Genomic DNA, 21,314 nt, shown 5'->3' on the forward strand with positions numbered 1-21,314 from the left:
TGGCGTGGGGACGGCAGAGGGTTGGGGTGCAGGAGGGGATAAGGAGCGTGGGCTCTGGGAGGAAGTTTGGGTGTGGGATGTGGGGCGGAGTGCCGGATCGGGGCCACTCACTCCCCGCAAGTGGCAACCCGTCACTAGCTCCAGATCCAGCTACTCCTAGGTGGAGGCATGGCAGGCTTCTCTGCAGTTTGCCTACCCCCTCCCTCACCATGAGTGCCATCTGTGCAGCTCCCATTGGCTGGGAATCGCAGCCAATGGGAGCTGCGAGGGCGACGCTGGTGGGTGGTCTTAATTCAACAAGATGAAATAAAGACAAATACAAATGCAAAATATTTCACTCTGGAGGAAAAAAACGAATGCACAACCACAAAATGGGGAATAACTGACTAGTAGACACTAGTACTACTGAAAATTATCTGGGGAGTACAGTGGATAACAAATTGAACATAAGCCAACAATGTGATGCAGTTACAAAAAAGGCTAATATAATTCTGGGGCATATTAACAGAAGTCTCACATGTGAGACCTGAGAGATAATTGCCCTCCTCTACTCAGCACTGTTGAGGCCTCAGCTGGAGTACTGTGAATAGTTCTGGTACCACACTTCAAGAGAGATGTGGACAAGCTGGAGAGAGGTTGGAGGAGAGCAAGAAAACATGATGAAACTTTTTGAAAACCTGACCTCTGAGGAAAGATTTTAAAAACTGAACATGTTTAATCTTGAGAAAAGAAGACTGAGGTGGGACCAGAGAACAGACTTCAAATACGTTGTGGTCTGTTAAAAAGAGGACAATGATCAGTTGTTCTCCATGTCCACTGAAGGTAGGATTAGTAGTAATGGGTGTAAACTGCAGCAAGGGAGATTTTTAGATTAGATATTAGGAAAAACCTTCTAACTCTAAGGGTAGTTAAGTTCAAGAATAGGCTTCAAAGGGAATCCCATCACTGGAAGTTATTAAGATCAGGTTGGATAAAGACCTCTCAAGATGGTCAAGGTTTATTTTGTCCTGCCTCAGTGTAGGGGACATGATGATCTCTTGGATTTCTAGGATTCTATGAAAAATGAACAAAGCTATGTGGCTTTAAACTTTTAACATCATTGATGCAGATGGTTGATTTCAAGATCTCTGTCATTATCTTCAAGGCCTTCATTGAAGAAGAAACCTAAAAGATCACCTGAAGCTCTGGGATAAGATTTGTTTTTAACAACTCCATTCCTTGGGTACATGGCGCTGTCCTTAGCAAAGGTGAAACTTGTTTGTGCAGGAGACAGAACTGTCTCTAAGGCAGTAGAATTAATTCCCACGTGATCAAATAACTACTTCAGCCATTACCACTTTCCATTCCAAATACAAGATGAATGTCTTTGAGTTTGTCTTCAATAATGAACACACAAGCTGTCAGGTGATTGGGACTTGGGCAGTATAGGCTAGTGGTCACAGTAGGAATCAGGCCTAGTGGTTGGACAGATGTCAGGAACCAAGTGTCGGAACCAGAGGCTAGAGTCAGAGTCAGTAGTCAGGAGCCGGAGGTCTGGGTCAAACTGGAGGTCAAGATCTGGATACAAGAGCTAAGTGTCAAAGCCGGAGTCAGAAGCTGGGAGTAAGGGTTGGAGCTGGAATTACATGATGCAGACAAGGTAACAGGCAAAGGAGGGGCCCAGGCAGTAGCCAGGGGCAGCTCTAGACATTTCGCCGCCCCAAGCATGGTGGCATGCCGCGGGGGGCGCTCTGCCGGTCGCCGGTCCCGCGGCTCCGGTGGACCTCCCACAGGTGTGCCTGCAGAGGATCCGCTGGTCCCACGGCTCCACCGAAGCCACGGGACCAGCGGACCCTCCGCAGGCACGCCTGTGGAAGGTCCACCGGAGCCGCGGGACAGCGAACCCTCCGCAGGCATGCCACCGAAGGCTGCCTGCCTTCCGCCCTCCCGGCGACTGGCAAAGCGCCCCCCTCGGCATGGGGCCTGGAGCCACCCCTGGCAGTAGCAGGGCTGAGACGAGGCTGAGTGCAAGACAGGAGCAACAGGAAGAAGGCAACACAGGAGGAGTCACACTGACAGGTGTGAGCATTTTGAAGCCAGCGAGTTGCTGCTGGCTTAAGAGCTTACCTGGTGGCCTTTCCAGCCAATCAGGTGGTGTAGCCAGTCAGGCAACCTGCTTCAGGACAGCTGTGCTTTTTAAGTTGCCTGGAAACTAGCTATGCTGCAGGCTGTGATTCCTGACAGAGCAGGGGAGGCATACAATAAATCAAACCAAAAAACCAAACCAAAAAAATTACTCATGAAATTTTCTCACTCAGGAGAAAAGAATCACACATAAGTGCTAGTCACGGTGCTTAACACATTCCTGAGAGACATGCAGATACTATGGAACTGAGGGTGGTATAAGAACCAGAACAGAAGAGAATAGAAAAGTCTGGAGGATTGGTAAAATGTAAATAATATTAAACACTTGCAAACTGAGTACTCTTATAGTACTCATCTTGTTGCTTACTGTTATTTAAGGGTATGCAGCAGGGCTGACCAGAAAACAAACATTCCATTTTGTGATCAATTGAAATCTCAAAAAAAAAAAAAATCTAGATAGAAACAAAACAGGGACCCTTTGAAACTGAATGAGAACACAAGAAAGATATTGAGCCAGAATAGTTAGTAGCCCAGAGATTAGGGCACACACACCAAGGAGATGAGAGACCCAGATTCAGCTATCTATTCTGCCTGATTTTGGGATAAGGGGTCTCCATAAGAACATAAGATGGCCAGATTAGATCATACCAAAGGTCCATTTAGCCCAGTATCCTGTCCTCTACACAGTGGCCAATGGCAGGTGCCCCAGAGGGAGTGAAGTGATTGATTCCCTGTCGCCTATTCCCAGCTCCTGGCAAACAGAGGCTAGGGACACCATCCCTGCCCATCCTGCCTAATAGTTAGGGCCCTACCAAATTCACAGCCATGAAAAACACATCACAGACCATGAAATCTGATCTCTCCGCTTTGAAATGTGGTCTTTTGTGTGCTTTTACCCTATACAGGGGGAGACCAGCATTTCTCAATTTGGGGGTCCTGACCCAAAAGAGCATTGCAGAAGGGTCACAAGGTTATTTTAGGAAGTGAAGGTATTACCACCCTTACTTCTGCGCTGACTTCAGAGCTGGGTGGCAGACCATACCATGCTACCCTTACTTCTGCACTGGTGCTGGCTGGTGGCTCTGCCTTCAGAGCTGGGTTCCCAGCCAGTAGTCGCCACTCTTCAGCTGCTCAGCTCCGAAGGCAACACTGCTGCCAGCAGCAGCACAGAAGTAAGAGTAGCAGTACCACAATCCCCCCCACACACACACACACAACTCCTTTATGGATCAGGACCCCTGCAATTACAATACCATGAAATTTCAAATTTAAATATCTGAAATCATGAAATTTACCATTTTTTAAATCCTCTGACTGTGAAACTGACCAAAATAGACCATGAATTTGATAGGGCCCTACCAATAGCCATTGATGACCAATATCCTCCATGAGTTTATCTAGTTCTATTTTGAACCCTGTTATAGTCTTGATCTTCCCAATATCCTCACTCTGCCTCTTGAAATTCCATCCTGGACCCAGGAAACAGCCTTGATAAAATTTCCACACAACTGATATTTCTGCAAAATGTTTCATTTGTGACAAATTGGCATTTTCCTACAAAAAACATTTTGTTGAAACATACTCATTCTGGAATAGTTATATTCACTCGCTTAACAGTAGTTTCGCTGAATGTCTTTTTCATCAACAACAGCTGCATATTCCACACACAGCTTAATTCATAATGAAAGAGGTGCCAGGGCTTGAGCAATTGGGTGCCAGAACACAAGCAATTTTTCTACTTTCATAACTGATGCATCAAGCCCAGAGAAGCTGGGGCTATGAACTGCAAAGCCTGGAGTTGCCGGGGCTCAGCCAGCACAAAGTAAGCACTGATTCCACATCTTTGTGTAGGTCTGTATTAATGTTGATACGTTGTAACTACATATTGTTTTTTGCAAGTAATAAAATATTAACTAAGAAGAAAAAAAAATCAAGTGAACTTTTCAATTTACCCTAAACTTTTTATAAACTGTTTATAAAAGTCTAGATAAGACAGTGAGGCGTAAATCAGGATTGATTTGGCACAAAGATGAAATGCAAATATTTGAAATCACTCCAGTGTTCAGTCTCTCTAGTCCTTTGCTCTAATCCAACCATATAGACTAAGATAGAAGGGAATGAAAATTTCAGGATAGCGCCTCCCTATCAAATGTCTTTTTTAAGATGGTCAAAAATACAGTATTTAGAATCATCTGAAGCTTCCCGAGGAAAACAATTGAAGTTATTCCCAATATTATACATGGAGCTGATAATGCTGCCTGTAGCTAAAGTTCTCTGATATTTTCCATTTTAAGAGCTTGTTTTGAGTTGTGTATGCCTCTGCCAAACTTTAACTGTCTCCAAATAAATTTACCATGCCACACATCTACCTCATGTTGCATTGTATTGGAAAGTATCATCTAAAACCGTCCAGCTATTCCGGCGAATGAGATTAAGGAAAAATAGCTTTGTCCATATTTCATTTTTCTTGTGGAACAAATCATGTGAATGTGTACATTTTTGACTGTATAATACATATATGCTATGGAGCTGAATTGAGGTTGCACAGGCAACCTGAAGTCTGGTATTTCCAAAGTTATAAATGCATGACTTTGCAACCTTATTTTTTTATATAGTTATTTGGAGGTAACATTTAATACGCTCAGATATTGTAGTTCTAGTCAGTTTCGAGATGTGGCTTCAGAGATTCTGCACAGCAATAAATGCTGTAAAACAATACTTGAGAGACCAGAGAAAAAATCTGCAGTATTTCATTTGTGTTAGAAACGTGGCTAGAGAATTGTGAAGTGAACTTTATATGAAGATGCATTTTAATTCCCAAAGGAACACTTCCTTTGCTTCAAGCGTACACGTCTTAAGAACTTTATTTATTTTACCCACTGAGGTCCCTAATTCACAGCCCTGCTGCAAATGCCTTGATGTGTCTCTTTGTTTTCTGTCCTCCTGCTACTCCATATGGCAACAATGAATCTGTCCCCCCCATCTCAATAGTTTCTGTATCACCCCATAACATGGGATCTGTTTTAATGCTGAAATATAGACCTTAATGTGAAATAATTTATGAGATACACTCCAGAAAGATTCTCCCCTAAGGCAGTTCAAAAGTACCTGATCCGCACAGGTCTTCCAAGCAAATTAATATTCTATTAAAAGTCACTCCCAGACCATGCACTTTTTAAAACAGTGAAAGGTTTAACCCACCTTGTACTGACCATAATTATGGATTTTCTGATGATTTTCAGGGAGCTCAACCTCAGTAGATATCTCCTGTATACCCTCCTCGCTCAGAGAAAAAGCAACCAAAATATTTCATTACAAAAGTAGTTAAATACAAATCTCAGTCAGAGTTAAATTAAGAAAAAGAGTTACCCACTGGAGTCCTTCTGCTGCACCAAGTGGATCCAGATGTCTGAACAGTGGCAACTCTGATGGCCACAGCGTTAAAAAGCAGCATGAGGGGGCAGATATCTGCCACATCAGAATATCTCATACTTCTTGCTCTCCAATCAGAAGTTGCCTTGAAGAGTCATTTATTAATTCTACCCCTCCCCCTTCTCTCTTTGGCCTGATTTTTAGCATTGGATATATTTACTCGGACTTATACTTTCCTTAGAGGAGCACCCATCCCAAGCTCTAGGCACCCTGGAAAGTTAAAGGTACATATCACAAAGTAGATGGACTCTGGCAATTACGTTAACAGTAAAGGAAATGCATGGCAATTATATCTCTGCTCTTTACTAACACAGACATAATACTGACTGGTTGTGATCTGCTGTCTTAAAAAAAAAAAAGTCACCCTAAACTTGAAAGTAAAATGTAGACTTGAAGTCAGGAGTTGCCAGCAAATTCAGTATGAAATATTCACCTAAATTCTGTATTCATCGATCATATAGAATAACTTAAATTGTTGTTAACAGGGTATTAGCCTTGTAGCAGGGTGGTCCCCTGCTCCTGCCCTGAAGGGCTTAAAACAACCCAGGAGAGGGCTGTGGCTGGGGCAAGAAGCTTGGGCTGATTGGGGAAAGTAGGCTCAGCTGTGGCCAGGTCCCAATCGGGCCCAGCTGGCCCCTATAAGAAGCTGCGAGCCAGAGGCCCTGGCAGTCTCTCTCTCTGCCTGTAGAGGGAGAAGGGCCTGGCTGCAGAGAGCTAGAGACAAAGTACCTGAGTGAAGCAGGCTGGGGACAGGCTGAGGAGCTGGAGAGCTCTAGCCTGGAAAGCCCCAGGCTGCGGCCTAGCAGAAGGCCAATGAGTACTAGGGGTTGCAGAGGGCAGCCCAGGGGTAGGCCAAAGCAGCAGGTCCAAACCCAGCCTTGCCAATGATGAGTGGCTGATACTGCAGTCTGCCCCAGGGTGCAGGGGCTAGACAATGACTGGCAGTAGCCATATACTGAGGCGAGGTGGGGATAGTGGGTGGGGGTTTCCTGGGGAGGGGAGACCCTGAGAGAAAGGGGTTACTGCCAGGGGCAGCACCCCCATGTAAAAGGGACATGGGGGCCAGAGGACAGGCGGATCACCAGCCTGCAGAGGGCACTCCAGAGCTGGAATGAGCTAATTCCCAGGAGTCATCAGCAGGAGGCGCCGCAGGGGTGAGTCCACTCGTCTACAAGCCTACAACATTAACACACAATAAGACAGCATGGTTTAATCCTTTGCTGGGTTGATAATTTATTAGGCTATGATATTTTTCTTTGTTCTGCCTGTGTGTGCGCAAGTGATAGATAACATCTCAATAATATTTTTGCAGGGAGGCAGTAGAAATCTGAAAGTGCAATTCAATATTACTGACATTTTCATTCCCTATTAGCTTTGGCTTTGATAAATTAATCCCTTGCCACGCTGAACTATTCTTATCACCAGCAACATTGTCAGAATCACTGGTTCACAAAAAAGACACTTTGGGAGAGACTTCAGGTTCTCCTGGATGATAGCCTCTGATGTGTTACTTTTACTTTCACTTTTACTCTCAAATAGTTGTTCACTAACACATCAGGAATTTATTTCAAACAGTCCTCCTCACTCAACCCATCCATCAGAATACTGTGGTAAAGCTGCATCCTTGCAGAATTTGGTTAACTGCCCACTGGACATTTGCTGGTGCAGGCTCATGCTCAAATGCCAATATACTCATGAAAAAACCTGGAATGCATTTATGATCAGACAGTGTTTGGAAATTTTTTCAAGATCATTTGGAAATAAGATGTTCATGGAACCTTGACTATACTCCACATTTTTGCCACTACAATTTTCGTACAACTTGACAAAGAGAGGAGTCACATGGTATACATGGAGGACATTAAACCAGAAAAAAAATCTATGACTTTTCTGAATTAATTTTATATCGGGAAAAACAAACATAGTCCTGTAGGGTCTTCAGAAGAAGATAGAGAGTTGGTGAGATGATAGGAACAGCACAATACCATCAGCTTGAAGTGTGATTTCAACCTTCCTGTGGTGTCACCCCACCCCTGGATTATTCCAGATTAGCTGGTCCATAGACTCAGGTGGCACTTCAAGATGTTCCTTTTCTAAAAACAAAGTTGACCAAGTCAACAGCTTTTGCTGTGTCATATGAAAAACAAACCAGTTGTGGAACCCAAAGCTCCAAACCAATTTGCAGAAATTGGCTAATTGTCAGACCCTAAGGCCTCAACTGTAGAGAATTAGTTCACTCAGGAGTTTTCATCTTTGCTACATAGGGATTAGTCTTTCCTCATCACAGCCTTTACATGCCAAGCAGGTATAAAGAAAAAAAATGGTCACTTACCTTTCATAACTGTTCTTCAAGATGTGTTGCTCATGTCCATTCCAATTTAGGGGTGTGTGTGCCCACGTGTACAGTTGTTGGAGCTTTCTGCCTTAGCAGTATCTGTAGCGCTGGCTGTGGTGCCCTCTGGAGTGGTGCACTCATGCAGCGATATATCAGGCGCCACCACTCCACACCCTTTTGGTTCCTTCTTGCCGGCAACTCCAACAGAGGGGCACGAGGGTGGGTAATGCAACAGACACAAGCAACACATCTCGAAGAACAACAGTTATGAAAAGGTAGGTAACTGTTTTTTCTTCTTCGAGTGCTTGCTCATGTTGATTCCATTTTAGGTGACGCGCAAGCAGTATCTAGGGAGGTGGGCTCAGAGGTCACAGCTTAGCGGCTTGCTGTACTGCCCTATGAAAGCCAGCATCGTCCCGGGCCTGCTGAGTAAATGCATAATGGGAAATAAAGGTATGGACGGATGACCAAGTGGCCGCCCTACAGATGTCCTGGATAGACGCTTGGGCCAGAAAGGCTGCCAAAGAGGTCTGTGCCCTGGTAGAGTGGGCGGTGAAAATCGCCGGGGGTCACACCTTCGCTTGATCATAGCAGAAGCGAATGCAGGCTGTGATCCAAGAGGAAATCCTTTGAGCGGATACAGGACAACCCTTCATCCTGTCAGCCACCGCGACAAATAACTGCATGGACTTACGAAACAGCTTGGTCCTGTCAATGTAGAAGGTCAAAGGCCTCCTCCGATGCTCCCCCTCTAACTTATGCAGCTTTGGAAAGACCTGTGAGTAAATGTCTTGGCTCGAATGAAACTGAGAGACTACCTTGGGGAGAAAGCCCAGGTGTGGTCTTAGCTGGACTTTTTCCCTGTAGAAGACCGTGTAAGGCGATTCTGAGGTGAAAGCCCAAATTTCAGACACTTGGTGGGCCAACATCACCACTACCAAGAACGTGACTTTCCAGGAGAGGAGAAGGAGAGATCAGGAAGCCAGAGGCTCAAAGGAGGGAGCTGTGAGCCATGACAGGCATGGGATCCCTGACATGCAGGTAGAGGCACTCCAGGCCCTTAAGGAATCTGGCCATGATATTCTGAGCGAAAACCGACCTATCGCAGACCAGCAGGTGGAAAGCTGAGATGGCCACGAGATGGAACTTGATTGAAGAGCAGGACAAGCCCTGGAGCTTGAGATGCAGGAGGTAATCTAAATATGACATTGAAGAGGTCATCAGCCTCCTCAGCAACCTCCTCAATTTGCAGGCCAAAGTTCTCAGCCACCCGTTTAAGGAGGGCCTGATGCTCCTTAAAGTTGTCCATGGGGCTACTAGGGTGGGATGGCCCGGACACCGCCTCATCTGGGGACGATGACGAGGACTGCACCACCTGCAGGAGGGTGTCATCCCCTTCTTTCATGGAGGAGGGTTCCCTCAGTGCCAGGGTACAGTGCGCCACCTCAGCCTCACCTTTGGTACCGCGCTCTGATTGTGGTGTCACAACCGGCTTGTCTGATGTGGCCAGGGAGGGCTGGGAGTATTGAACAGGCATCACTGATACCCCGCATGGATTCCAGTATGGCCAATGGGGGGGTGCTACTGATCCTGTTGCACCGGTACCATGGCAAGTGCCACCTCAGTCTCCCTTCTTGACAGCAGACTGAAATCGCCATCCGACCCCCAAACACTGTCCCTCCAGAGACCATTGCAAGCCATTGAGGCCTGGGTCTGTTTGCTAACCTTGGTTGTCAAGTGGCAGGGTGAGAGGGAGTAGCGCTGCCTGCCCGAGGAACAGTACTGGGGCAAACAAGATCAATGTAGAGATCCTGAATGACCCCTCCAGGACCGCGACCGGCATCTCGGTGACCGCCTGGGAGAAGGTGACTGGTGCCTTGGCAACCTGCAGTCAGACTACCAGCGGTATGGGGAACGGTGCCTCGAGTCCAGAGTCCCACGCCTAGTAAGTGGGGATCTCTCTGGCGATCTAGGTTTCCTGGGGTGTAGTGCCAGGATCCAAGGTCACAGCAACAGCAACACCTATGGTCCGGCGACCAGGGGAGTTCAGCCAGTCTATGCTGCTGCCCTCTAGTGGGCATGCCCTTCGGTGATGGAGGCGGAGCCACTTGTCTTCAGCCACCTGGCGTGGGACCTGTGGAGCCGGCCAGCTCTGCTCCTTAGCCGACGGGACCGCATCAGGTACTGAAGGCCCCACAATAGTCTGGGAGCCCTTGTCAGTGCCCAGAGTGGAAGGTGGGTCCCTGGCCAGCCTGGGAGGTCTGACTTCTGTGGTACTCCCATGAAGCCCTGAAGCAGGCGCATGTCCTGACACAGGTCCTTTGCCTGTGGGCCCTGTCCTTCAGTACCGAGGGACTCTTCTTCTTCTGGCACCAGCGAAAGGGAGCAGTGCCAGGCCAAGTGCGGTATCAGTGGTGCACTGTGCACCGAAGCCGATGTATACGGTATGGGTTCTGTGATGGAGGGCTCCAACTCGGGATGAAGAGCAGTCTCCATCAGGAGGGCCCGCAAGGGAATATCTTGCTCCTTCTGAGTCTGAGGGAGAAAGTTTTTACAGATGCGGCACCAGTCTTTTCCGTGGCTTTCCCCCAGACACTTGAGACAATTGTCATGCGGATCATTTATCGGCATCGGCCTGCTGCATGCCAAACATGACTTGAAGCTGGGAGAGTGAAGCATGCCTCGCTCGGGGCAAAATCCCAACCAGGACTCTATAACTAACTTAACACTATCAACTAATTAATCTGAACTATATACAACAACCAGTAGAATGAAGTACATGAGAAAAGTTATGAAGAAACTAATAGTGGTCTTGCGAGACAAGGCAAGGTGCTCCAACCAACTATAACAGGTGGTAAGAAGGAACTGAGATGGCCTGGGGCTGGTGGTACCTGATATTCCACCTCGTGAGTGCCCTATTCCAGAGGGCACAAAAGCCGACCCGACAGATACCTCTAGGACGAAAATCTCCAACAACTGTGCATGCACACACACAAACACACTTAAAATGGAATTGACATGAGCAAGCTCTCAAAGAAGAACTGACTAAGCTCTTGTTTAAAAAACCTTGAGTTCTTTATTGCTTCCACATTGTCCTGCCAGGATAGAAATCCCTGCCTGGAAACCCCTTTGATGCAGTTCCTTCCTGTGGCAGGAATCAGGCAAGGTTCATTAGTGTGCTCCTGGAGTGATCCCCTCAGAGATGGGGATAGGTTATTTCCAGTGGCCCAAGAAACCCACACCCAGCTCCTGCACAGAAGGCATTGCCCTCTGCATCCCAAATGCACAGGATGAGCTGTAAGTCTAGGAGTTGTGGTGAGGGACCAGCAATCCAGGATGATAATAGCAGTTTCTTGTATTCCTAACAGCCTCTGCATTGCATAGTGACACAGAGGTACCCTTAGCTTGGGGTATGGGCCGGGAAACAGGTGGATGCTGGGAACTCGATACTCTGATACATCACATTGCAGCTAGTTATTTAATTTCTTAGTTGCTTTCTTCTTGGTTCAAACTCAGAAAGTCTATTATATGTTAAGCACCAGTAATGTCCTCAGAGCATTTGAATATTTCACTAAGGCCCCATTCCCGTAATGAGCTCCATGCAGGTGGGTTGAACTCAATGGGGCTCAGTGTGCGGGATGAACTCCATTCAGGATCATAGACTCAGAAATGTAGGTCTGGAAGGAACTTTGGGATGTCAAAGTCCAGCCCCCCTGTACCAAGGTAAGACAAACTAAACCTAGACCATCCCTGATAGACATTTGTCCAACCTGTTCTTAAATATCTCCAATGGGGATTCCACAACTTCCTTTTGAAAGCCTATTCCAAAGTTTAGCTACCCATATAGTACAGAGGTTTTTTCCTAACCTCTCTCCTAAATCTCCCTTGCTGCAGATTAAGCCCGTTACATCTTGCCCTCCCTTCAGTGGGCATGAAGAACAATTGATCACCATCCTCTTTATAATAGCCCTTAACATATCTGAAGAGTGTTATCAGGTCATCCACCCTCAATTTTCTTTTCCTAAACTAAATATGCCCAGTTGTATTAAACTTTCTCCAGAGGTCAGGTTGTCTAAAACTTTCATCATGTTTTGTTGCTCTCCTCCAGACCCTCTCCAATTTGTCCACATCTTTCCTAAAGTGCGGTGCCCAGAATTGGAACAGTACTCCAGCACAGGCCTCACCAGGGCCGAGCAGACTGGGACAATTACCCCCCATGTCTTACATATGACGTTCATGTTAATACACCCCTGAATGATATTAGCTTTTTTCACAACTGCATTACATTGTTGACCCTTATTCAGTGGGATTGGGGCCTGAAACTGGGAACGGCTGATGAGACCAGTTCCTTTCAATGTATGTCAGTGACACACAGACAAATTTTCTCTCAGTATTTGACTCCAAACTGCCCAACTGAACATCCACTTTGCACCCCAAATAAAAGATTTTTAGGAACATCTTTCTCCTCTCAGAATTCCCTAGATTGGTCTGAAAACAGCTCTTTTGCTTAATTAAATGTTCTAAGTGAAACTAACTGATAACTCAGACTCACTCTGAAAATAACTGCTAATGTTGCAGTCATAACAGAATGCTGGAGTTATAGTTACCTGTGTCCTGTCCCTTTAAGGAGGTCTGCTGAAGAGGCCAAGGGGGACACAGCTGGTAACAGGGTGTGGTCCCAGGAGAGGTTGGTGTGCTCCAGAGAGACTCAGCAGCACTGGGGCTTGTGCAAGCTGTGTTTGCTTGTTTCATAAACCCTTCAGGTTTAAAACCATGCCTGGTCTGTGAGTGTAACACTGACAGGCAGATACATGTGAAGGCTGCATTGATGAGAGCAAATTTTCTAATAAATCCTGTTTGTTCTTCCAGTTTAAGAAGTGAGAACTTTGACTGGAGGCCAAAAAGCTGAAATGAAGGGATTGGAAGCAAGCAGAGATTGACGGATTATGCATTGGGAAACAAAGAGGATGAAATCCCAGCCCCATAAAGCTCCATAGCACAACTCCCATTGACTTCAATAGGGCATAATAAAATCTAGAAGTTTCTTGTTTGGGACCTTGAAGTACAATTTTGGGACTAATCCATAGTGCAAACTATTATATGCTGAAGAAAGGTCAACTAAGATTTTTTTTGTGCTTGAGTCACTCAATGGTTTTAAAACTAAAGTAAAATATGCTATATATAGTCTTGAACAAGATCTAGCAATTTAGAAGACATGTCACGTATCACAAAAACAAAGTGAATAGTTCACTATAGATTGAAATTTGGCTGCACAAACTACTTGACAAATAGATTAAACAAAAACTCAATTCATTGGATAATTAAATTACAATGAAGAATTTGACCAGCTCGATTGGGAAGGCTTTGGGCAACTTTATATCTGTATAATCCACTGAAATAAAGCTATTAGCATGCATGAGTGCTGGCAGGATTGGAACCTTAACCTACATCAAGCTGTATTCATCAACATACCAGTAGATGTGCCCTGTGAATGGCCAACATAATACAATCGCTCTTGTCCGCTCTTGTTGTAGATCCTTGATGATGCACTGGAGAGGTTTTAGTTGGGGGCTGAAGGTGATGACTAGTGGCATTCTGTTACTTTCTTTGTTGGGCCTGTCCTGTAGTAGGTGACTTCTGGGTACTCTTCTGGCTCTGTCAATCTGTTTCTTCACTTCAGCAGGTGTGTATTGTAGTTGTAAGAACATTTGATAGAGATCTTGTAGGTGTTTGTCTCTGTCTGAGGGGTTGGAGCAAATGCGAGGGTATCGTAGAGCTTGCCTGTAGACAATGGATTAAGTAGTGTGGTCTGGATGAAAGTTGGAGGCATGTAGGTAAGTATAGTGGTCAATAGGTTTCCGGTATAGGGTGGTGTTTATGTGGCCATCATGTATTAGCACTGTAGTGTCCAGGAAGTGGATCTCTTGTGTGGACTGGTCCAGGCTGAGGTGGTTGGTGGGGTGGATTGTCTTCGTTTCACTGACATACACCTACAAAGAGTGTCTAGTTTGTTGTATCTTGGAAGAATGAATTTTTAAACATGCAAACTGCCTTCAGGAAAGTTTCTTTGTGATCTTATCAAAATCGAACTTAAGTGGTCATTAACCTATTGTGATAGGGCCCTCGGGGAGCTAGGTAGCGTACTGGTTAGTCCGCCTGTCCTCCGCTCTGTGTCTCTTTCTCTCTCAGAAGCAGATGGTGTTTCAGAAGTGGTGCCAGATCCCTGACCCCAGACTGTTAGGATCTTCCTCCTGCATCTGGGCTTTTGCCCTTAAGTGGGGTATGGTAAGGGGACCAATGCACTCCCAGTCCACCAGCTCCCAGCCCAGGACCCTGTGAAAAGTAATACTGGCAGGTTCCTCCCTGTAGAGAGTGCAAGTCTGCCACCCTGGATTTCTGGGAGTTTAGTCTGAGAAATATAAACTCCAGAGAGTTAGAAAATGAAGAGTTAAGATTGAACTAATCAGCCCTACCACCACACTCTATGGACATATACCTAAAAATATAGGCCACATGTTAATATTCTAAATCTCTTTTCACATTGAATTTAAAAATTAGATAGTAAAATCTTGTAAGGGTCAGATTGTCTTTCCTATATCTACAAAGACGAGGAGTCCGGTGACTAACACGGCTACCCCTCTGATACTTTCCTATATCTGTATTTCCAGATTCATTGTATCAGATTCTTCCTTTCTGATCCTCTATTTGAAAGAAAAAAGAACATATCTAGAATTTGAATATTTAAGCTCTATTTGTGCTGAATGCAAAGGTCTGTAAACAGAGATAACATACAACAGATATAGAAATTTGTTTAATTTTGCATATGTAGAACAATCCTCAAAATAACCCAACCTTTCCCCTGCACTCTCATTCAACAAACATATGCCACCTCTTTGTGGTCTGTATTAGTAACATTAGGGTCAGTTCATGACCTCAGTCCTGTGACAGCAGTAAGGACTGACCCTAGTCAGATGATTGGGGTGATGAAATAAAATCTCTAGTCTAGATCATTGGCTGCATTAGGTCAGTGTAGCTCCACTAATGTCAATGGAATGATGCATATACTCAAAGTAAACCAAGTGTGAATTGGGACCATTGTGATGGCCTGTCTAGCCATATTTATCAGTTGTCTCCCAGGCCCTCAATTAAATTTTATAGAAAAGGTCATCTAGACACGAGCGTAAATAAATTATCTTGGAACCAGATCTTCATGCCTACCCATGATATGCTTTATTTCTAAAGCTTGGCACATTAGAAAAACAAAGGATTTACATTTTTACAGCATAGCATATGCATTGTATATTGCAACTCAATATTTCCCTTCTTTGGATACATTTGTGCTGCTCCCCTAATACTGAAGTTCATTAAAGAAAATTTTATTAAAGTAAAGTAAATTCATCAAGTATAGATTGTTACATATAAGAGTTTTGTAATTCATTAAAAACCAAATAAGACAGATATCAACAGAAATTAATATAATACTTGATCCCAAAGCCACATTTTTATGTATTCTTCCTCATCAAGTCGAGGATTTCATTATACAAGCGCTCAGGTGCATCAAGGCCCCAGATGAAATCCAGATGGTTCCACTCAGGAATCACCTTGGGGTAAACCAGGTTAGTGACTTGTGGGAGCAAAAGGTCAACATCCGTAGGGTCAGCGAGCCAGTCATTTCCACCACTCCACATTGCAGTTGGGACTTGCACGTCTGTCACATTGCATATGGGTGGAGTATCCTTTAAAAACAAACAAACAAAAAGATTTCACAAAAGAAAACAAGTTTGGATTGGAATGCAATGAACAATCAGTTACACATTACTAGAAGACTATTTTAAACAAAGAACTTTATAATTTACTGTCATTCTTGAAAGAAGAGAAATTACTAGTTCAAATTAAACTTAAATATCACAATTTTGATGATAATATAGAGAGAGCTCAAAATGAGTTCTCTCGCATGAGTTTCATCAATTTCTGGCTCTGAAAGAATGCATTCTTATCAATATGTTACAGAATTTTAAATGACCTCAGAAGTTACACCTAAATCTCACACTGAAACCTCCACTATCCCAGTCTGCTGCCACATATAGAGGACATTTTCAAAGGCACAATCATACAGCAGGTGAGAGACTTCAGGATACTTAGACAAGATAAAAACAAAAGAAAAAAACTCACATAGCAATAATACAGATGTTCAGAGTGTGATTTCTAAAGTGCACTAACATGTTGCTCATTAATTGGTCCATGTAGACCCTGCTGATGTGCACTAAAAAGTTCCCTAGTGCACTGAGAACTTTTAGTTCACACCAGCAGGATCTACATGGACCAATTAATCTGCTACTTGTTTGTGTGCTTTAGAAACAGGGCAGCTCTAGGTATTTTGCCGCCCCAAGCATGGCAGGCAGGCAGGCTGCCTTCAGCGGCTTGCCTGCGGGAGGTCCCCGGTCCTGCGGATTCTGCGGCACACCTGCGGGAAGTCTGCCGAAGCCACGGGACCAGCGGACCCTCCGCAGGCATGCTGCTGAAGGCAACCTGCCTGCCGCCCTCGCGGCGACCAGCAGAGCGCCCCCCATGGCTTGCCGCCCCAGGCACACGCTTGGCGTGCTGGTGCCTGGAGCTGCCCCTGTTTAGAAATCACACCTGCATAGTCCACTTTACTGCTCCATGTAGACAAGCCTTCTTTACATTTTACCTGAACACCTCTTATTATTATGATTGTAAAATGTTTGGAAGTAAGGGTGAGATATTCAAGTAAGATATATTTAAAGTATCTAGTAGAGGGCTATGTTGATTCATCACCACAATATTTTTCCATCAGGTGAGTCTTCAAAGCAAACTGCTGAACTTCCAGGCAACATCTCAACTGCATTTCTTCCAGTTAAAAACTCAGCTCTCACTGAAGAGGTGCTATGCCTCTTGCTAGTGGAAACCAAAGATTTGCTTCTGAATCTTATCATGCAACTTCACACCACACCACACCACAGAAACACTAACCCAGGAACCAATCCTTGTAACAAAGCCTGTTGCCTACTCTGTCTGCATATCGTTGCCTACTCTCTGCCCACATATCTACTATAGCGACACCATCAGAGGACCCAACCACATCAGCCACACCATCAGGGACTCATTCACCTGCATATCTACTAATGTGATATATGCCATCATGTGCCAGCAATGCCCCTCTGCCATGTACATTGGCCAAACCGGACAGTTTCTATGTAAAAGAATAAATGGACACAAATCGGACATCAGGAATGGTAACATACAAAAGCCAGTAGGAGAACACTTCAATCTTCCTGGACATTCTACAACTGATTTAAAAGTAGCCATACTTGAACAAAAAAAACTTGAACTTCAGAAACAGACTTCAAAGAGAAACTGCAGAACTAAAAATTCATTTGCAAATTTAACATCATTAATTTGGGCTTGAATAGGGACTGGGAGTGGCTGGCTCACTACAGAAGCAACTTTCCCTCTTCTGGTATTGACACCCTCTCATCAGTTATTGGGAGTGGACTACATCCACCATGATTGAGTTGGCCCTGTCAGCACTGGTTCTCCACTTGTGAGGTAATTCCCTTCTCTTCATGTGTCAGTATAATAATGCCTGCATCTGTAATTTTCACTCCACGCATCTGAAGAAGTGGGTTTTTACCCAGGAAAGCTTATGCCCAAATAAATCTGTCAGTAAACTCAGTGGAATTTCTCTGGATTTATACTGGTATAAATGAGAACATAATTTGGCCCCTAATATGGAATTTTTTTTTAAAGCATAACTTTTGCTTGGCTACAATAGCTTTTGCTGTCAAATGGGATAGTATGATGCCCACTCTCTTTTTTACAGTTTTTTTTAAGTGAAAATACTGAAATGTTTTCACATCAGAATTACCTTACCTGATCATAGTGGACTTTGTTAGATGGTATTCCCCAGTCATAAGCTTTCAGTTTATCACTTTTAATCGCAGAGAGTAAAAATTAAAATAAAATGTACATGTTTTAACTAAAACAAGGGAAAAAATAGTTACTGAATTTGCCCCTCCAAAGTTAGCCTTTGAAACTAGCTCCTGCAGAGGTTTGCATAATCTAGTTCAAACTGGATTCTCCAGGGTCCAACAAAGAAAGGATTTTAGGACAAATAAACTGTGATTAGACTGACTCAGGACGTTCTCCCTGATCCAACAAATTAACAGTATCGCTGGACTATAGAAGGCCCCAATCCTTAGGGGAGAGTTGGAAGGATTTGGCCTATTGAGGTCACGTAAGACTGAGTGCTTGTTCTGAGCTTAAACTGAGATGAATTTGTGACCACAAGGAATCCCCTGGGTGGGGTTGAAGGACTGCTCCTGCAGAATCCACATTAGGGTGATGTTTGGTAAGTTTATTAGCATGCATATAGGTTCTTTTATTGTTTTAACAGGTTTTCTGTGTAGTGTTTTTACCTTAAGACTAAAGTAGGCTTGCATAGGAAGTGCTATGTGGTACCTGATAACTGTAGCAATTGCACCTGTTAACCGTTTCTGAAGAGAAAGCAAGCAGGTGTCCTTGGGCAATCTACCTCTGCCGGGAATAACACCGAAGGCAGAGAACTGTGCAGCCTGGACATACCCAGGTCAGAAGGAAGTGACAATGTGGATTTCCACTCAAGAAAGCCAATGGCTGGTGAGTTGCAAGCCTAAGAGTGGGTGCTCTTGCTGGACCACTGAGGGGGAATACGGTGCAGCTACCCTGATCTGTGACAATGGCATGTCTACTCTACCATTCTTTTATAGAGACAAAAAAGGGTATTGTGTTGATTATATTTCCATGTATCCTGGGTGGGGACTGGCACGGAGTACTAACTTGCAAGCTAATTTGTACATTATGCAGGGGAAAAAGAAACTAGCTGCCCTGTGAGGTTGCTCTGTATTTAGATATGTTCATGCCTCTGCCAAGTTCTCTGCTTGCAGAATATACTAAGCCAGGGTAGACACAAGTATGATTAAGGCGGGATTAGTTCTTTCAATGTGGCAATGCCAGCTTGATTGCTAAATTGTTGGCACCTGAGAATAAATTAGGACAATAGAATAGGAGACTGGCCCTAAATTAATTTTCAAACATCACGTACGATTGTTACATAATGATTGCAGGGCACTTTATATTTCAGAAGTTCTACCTGTTTCCAGTGAATCATGTTTTGTACAGAGGTTCCAGCTGGGGCATGTGTTATATACACATATATTCGGCTCTATAAGGAAACATTTATATTTCATAACAAGTTTCATCTCATGAAATGGATCTATCTATTTATCATAAATCAATGCAGGCAATTTCAAGGATAAATCTGTTTTGAAAAAAATATCTGAGGAACAACTGTAGATTTAGACATACCATATTTAAGTTCTTCTCATTAAATCCACACAGCTCAAACATGAGGTCGCCACAAAATTCTGATAACGTGCCCTGGCTGCAAAATTCAGCAGCAAACAAGTCAGCAAAAAAATTCTGTCGTATGAATTCTTTTGCGCCAACTACAGTCTGTAAAATTACAAAGATTCATATTTAATAAAATTACTGATATTGGAGATAAAACCAGCCCTTCCTTCTATCTGCCAATCAAAGAATGTCTGCTACAGTATATTCAAGTTCTGTGTTCAATACACATTTAAATAAATCAGGTGATTAGGAAGTAGAAGACTATTCGCCATTCCAATTGTCCTCACAGTTAAGAATTTTTCCTTCAGATTTTCGAATCCTTAATTATTTCCTTCTACTTACACCTCTTGGATAGACTTAAGTAATTCCTCTCCCTCCTTGGTATTTACAACCTTCAGATAAAGCTAAACTACCACACTCTCCCTCCGTCTTTTGGCCAAGCTACAGGAACATAGGCATTACTATACCAGATCAGGCCACTGGTTCAACCAGTACAATTACTGGTCTCTGCAGTACCACATACTTCAGAGGGAGATACTAGAATCCTTAAAATAGAGAATCATGGAACAACACGCCACTCAGGGAAGACACCTCCAATCCCTGGCAGCTCAAGGTTGTTTTATATCCTGAAGCAATAAGGCAAAAATCCCTTGTTTTGTACCTTACCTAGTATAGCTGGATGTACTCATTAACCATATAAATGCCTAATCCTCCTTTGAACCCTACTAAGCTTTTTTCCTTTTAGAGTTTTAGATTTGTTGCCCTTCAGTTTTACTGAACGCTACCCTTTTCTTGTATTAGGAGAAGGGCTAAGTGGCAATGCTTTGTTACTACCGCAACACCATTTTCTATTTTATAAACCTCTCATGTCTCCTTTTATTCATACACTCTCTGAACAGTCCAAGACTTTTACATTCCCCCATGACACTGAAGTCTGCCCATCCCTCTAACTGGTTCCCTAATTCTGCTATAACATACTTGATGGGTAAATTTTGGCACAGTGAACACAGATTATGGATTAAGCTATGTGACTGGTTTTAGCATTTGTACAAATTGCACAGTAAAATCTCTGGAAATTCTAGAATGTCTCGCTTCATTTTAACTGTTCTGTCCTAACTGGTTTTAGAATGCCCACCAAAAAAGTCCAACAAACTTCGGCTAACAGATATTCTGTCTAAAAAAAATCACATACCTTCATCACTACATCGGGAAGTAATGCAAGCTTTGTCAACAGGCTTTGGGCATATTTAAGTGTGGCTACAGGAGCTAAAGCAAAACACATTTTGATTCTTTGAGCCAGCCGGGGCATGGTTGAAAATGTTATGAAAGCTGAAAATGAAGAAAGAGAAGTGCAAGTTATTATTGCAAGGAGTTCAAGCATCAGGAGTTTAGATTTTGTGAAAACTATTTTACGAACTGTAAGGAGAACAGAAATGTTGAGAATTTTTAAAGGGTCAATTGAAAACACAAGCTGTTTATAATGTAAACATTACCTAGCTGCATTTGCGGTCCACACATTGCAAAATCCCCACTGAAGTATGATGATGAGATGACGATACTTTCAGTCTGTAACTTTCTTTCAGATGAAAGTAATTTGAATGGAATTTAGTGCCTTTGCCTTGCTTAATAAAACATTTTTTTGGAACAAAGTTTTGCTGGCTTCAGGTTTTCCTTAAAGTGTGATTATAGTCAGAAAAACAACTGTCAGAATGGCACCTCCTACTCAGATGTCCTTCCTCAGTATTGACAGACCCAGATTTACTTATTTGAGTGAACGAAATAAACGTTTATTACTCATTAGCACTGCAGAAACCAAATAACTATTGAAGCAGCAAAGAATCCTGTGGCACCTTATAGACTAACAGACGTTTTGCAGCATGAGCTTTCGTGGGTGAATACCCACTTCTTCGGATGCAAATAACTATTGTAACGCTGAATGGGCTCCTACTGCGGTTCATGCATCAACAGAATTGTTAAGTGAATTTCTATGAGCCTGTCCACCCTAGGATAAAAT

The 21,314-nt window shown here is 43.8% G+C and overlaps 1 protein-coding gene across 3 annotated transcripts; it reads right to left on the reverse strand.

Moving 5' to 3' along the window:
* Positions 1-15,245: 15,245 nt before the first annotated feature.
* On the reverse strand, positions 15,246-20,614 carry LOC120368647 (lysosomal acid lipase/cholesteryl ester hydrolase-like). 3 transcript variants are annotated; one of them, XM_039480922.1, is made up of 5 exons: positions 20,493-20,614; positions 19,256-19,402; positions 19,041-19,112; positions 17,783-17,851; positions 15,246-15,627 (listed from the first exon to the last, which is right to left on the reverse strand). In XM_039480922.1, the coding sequence occupies exons 1-5, from the start codon at positions 20,607-20,609 to the stop codon at positions 15,394-15,396; spliced, it is 639 nt and encodes a 212-aa protein (XP_039336856.1). In that variant the 5' UTR covers positions 20,610-20,614; the 3' UTR covers positions 15,246-15,393. The 3 variants fall into 3 exon arrangements, 1 of the variants encoding a protein (XP_039336856.1); XR_005582712.1 differs by lacking the exons at positions 17,783-17,851; positions 19,041-19,112; positions 20,493-20,614 and adding an exon at positions 20,279-20,347 and having other exon boundaries at positions 15,508-15,627; XR_005582713.1 differs by lacking the exons at positions 17,783-17,851; positions 19,041-19,112; positions 20,493-20,614 and adding an exon at positions 19,967-20,239 and having other exon boundaries at positions 15,508-15,627.
* Between the last annotated feature and the right edge of the window lie 700 nt (positions 20,615-21,314).

Source organism: Mauremys reevesii, linkage group 7 (genome assembly GCF_016161935.1).
Source record: "Mauremys reevesii isolate NIE-2019 linkage group 7, ASM1616193v1, whole genome shotgun sequence".
NCBI classification, from domain to species: domain Eukaryota; kingdom Metazoa; phylum Chordata; order Testudines; family Geoemydidae; genus Mauremys; species Mauremys reevesii.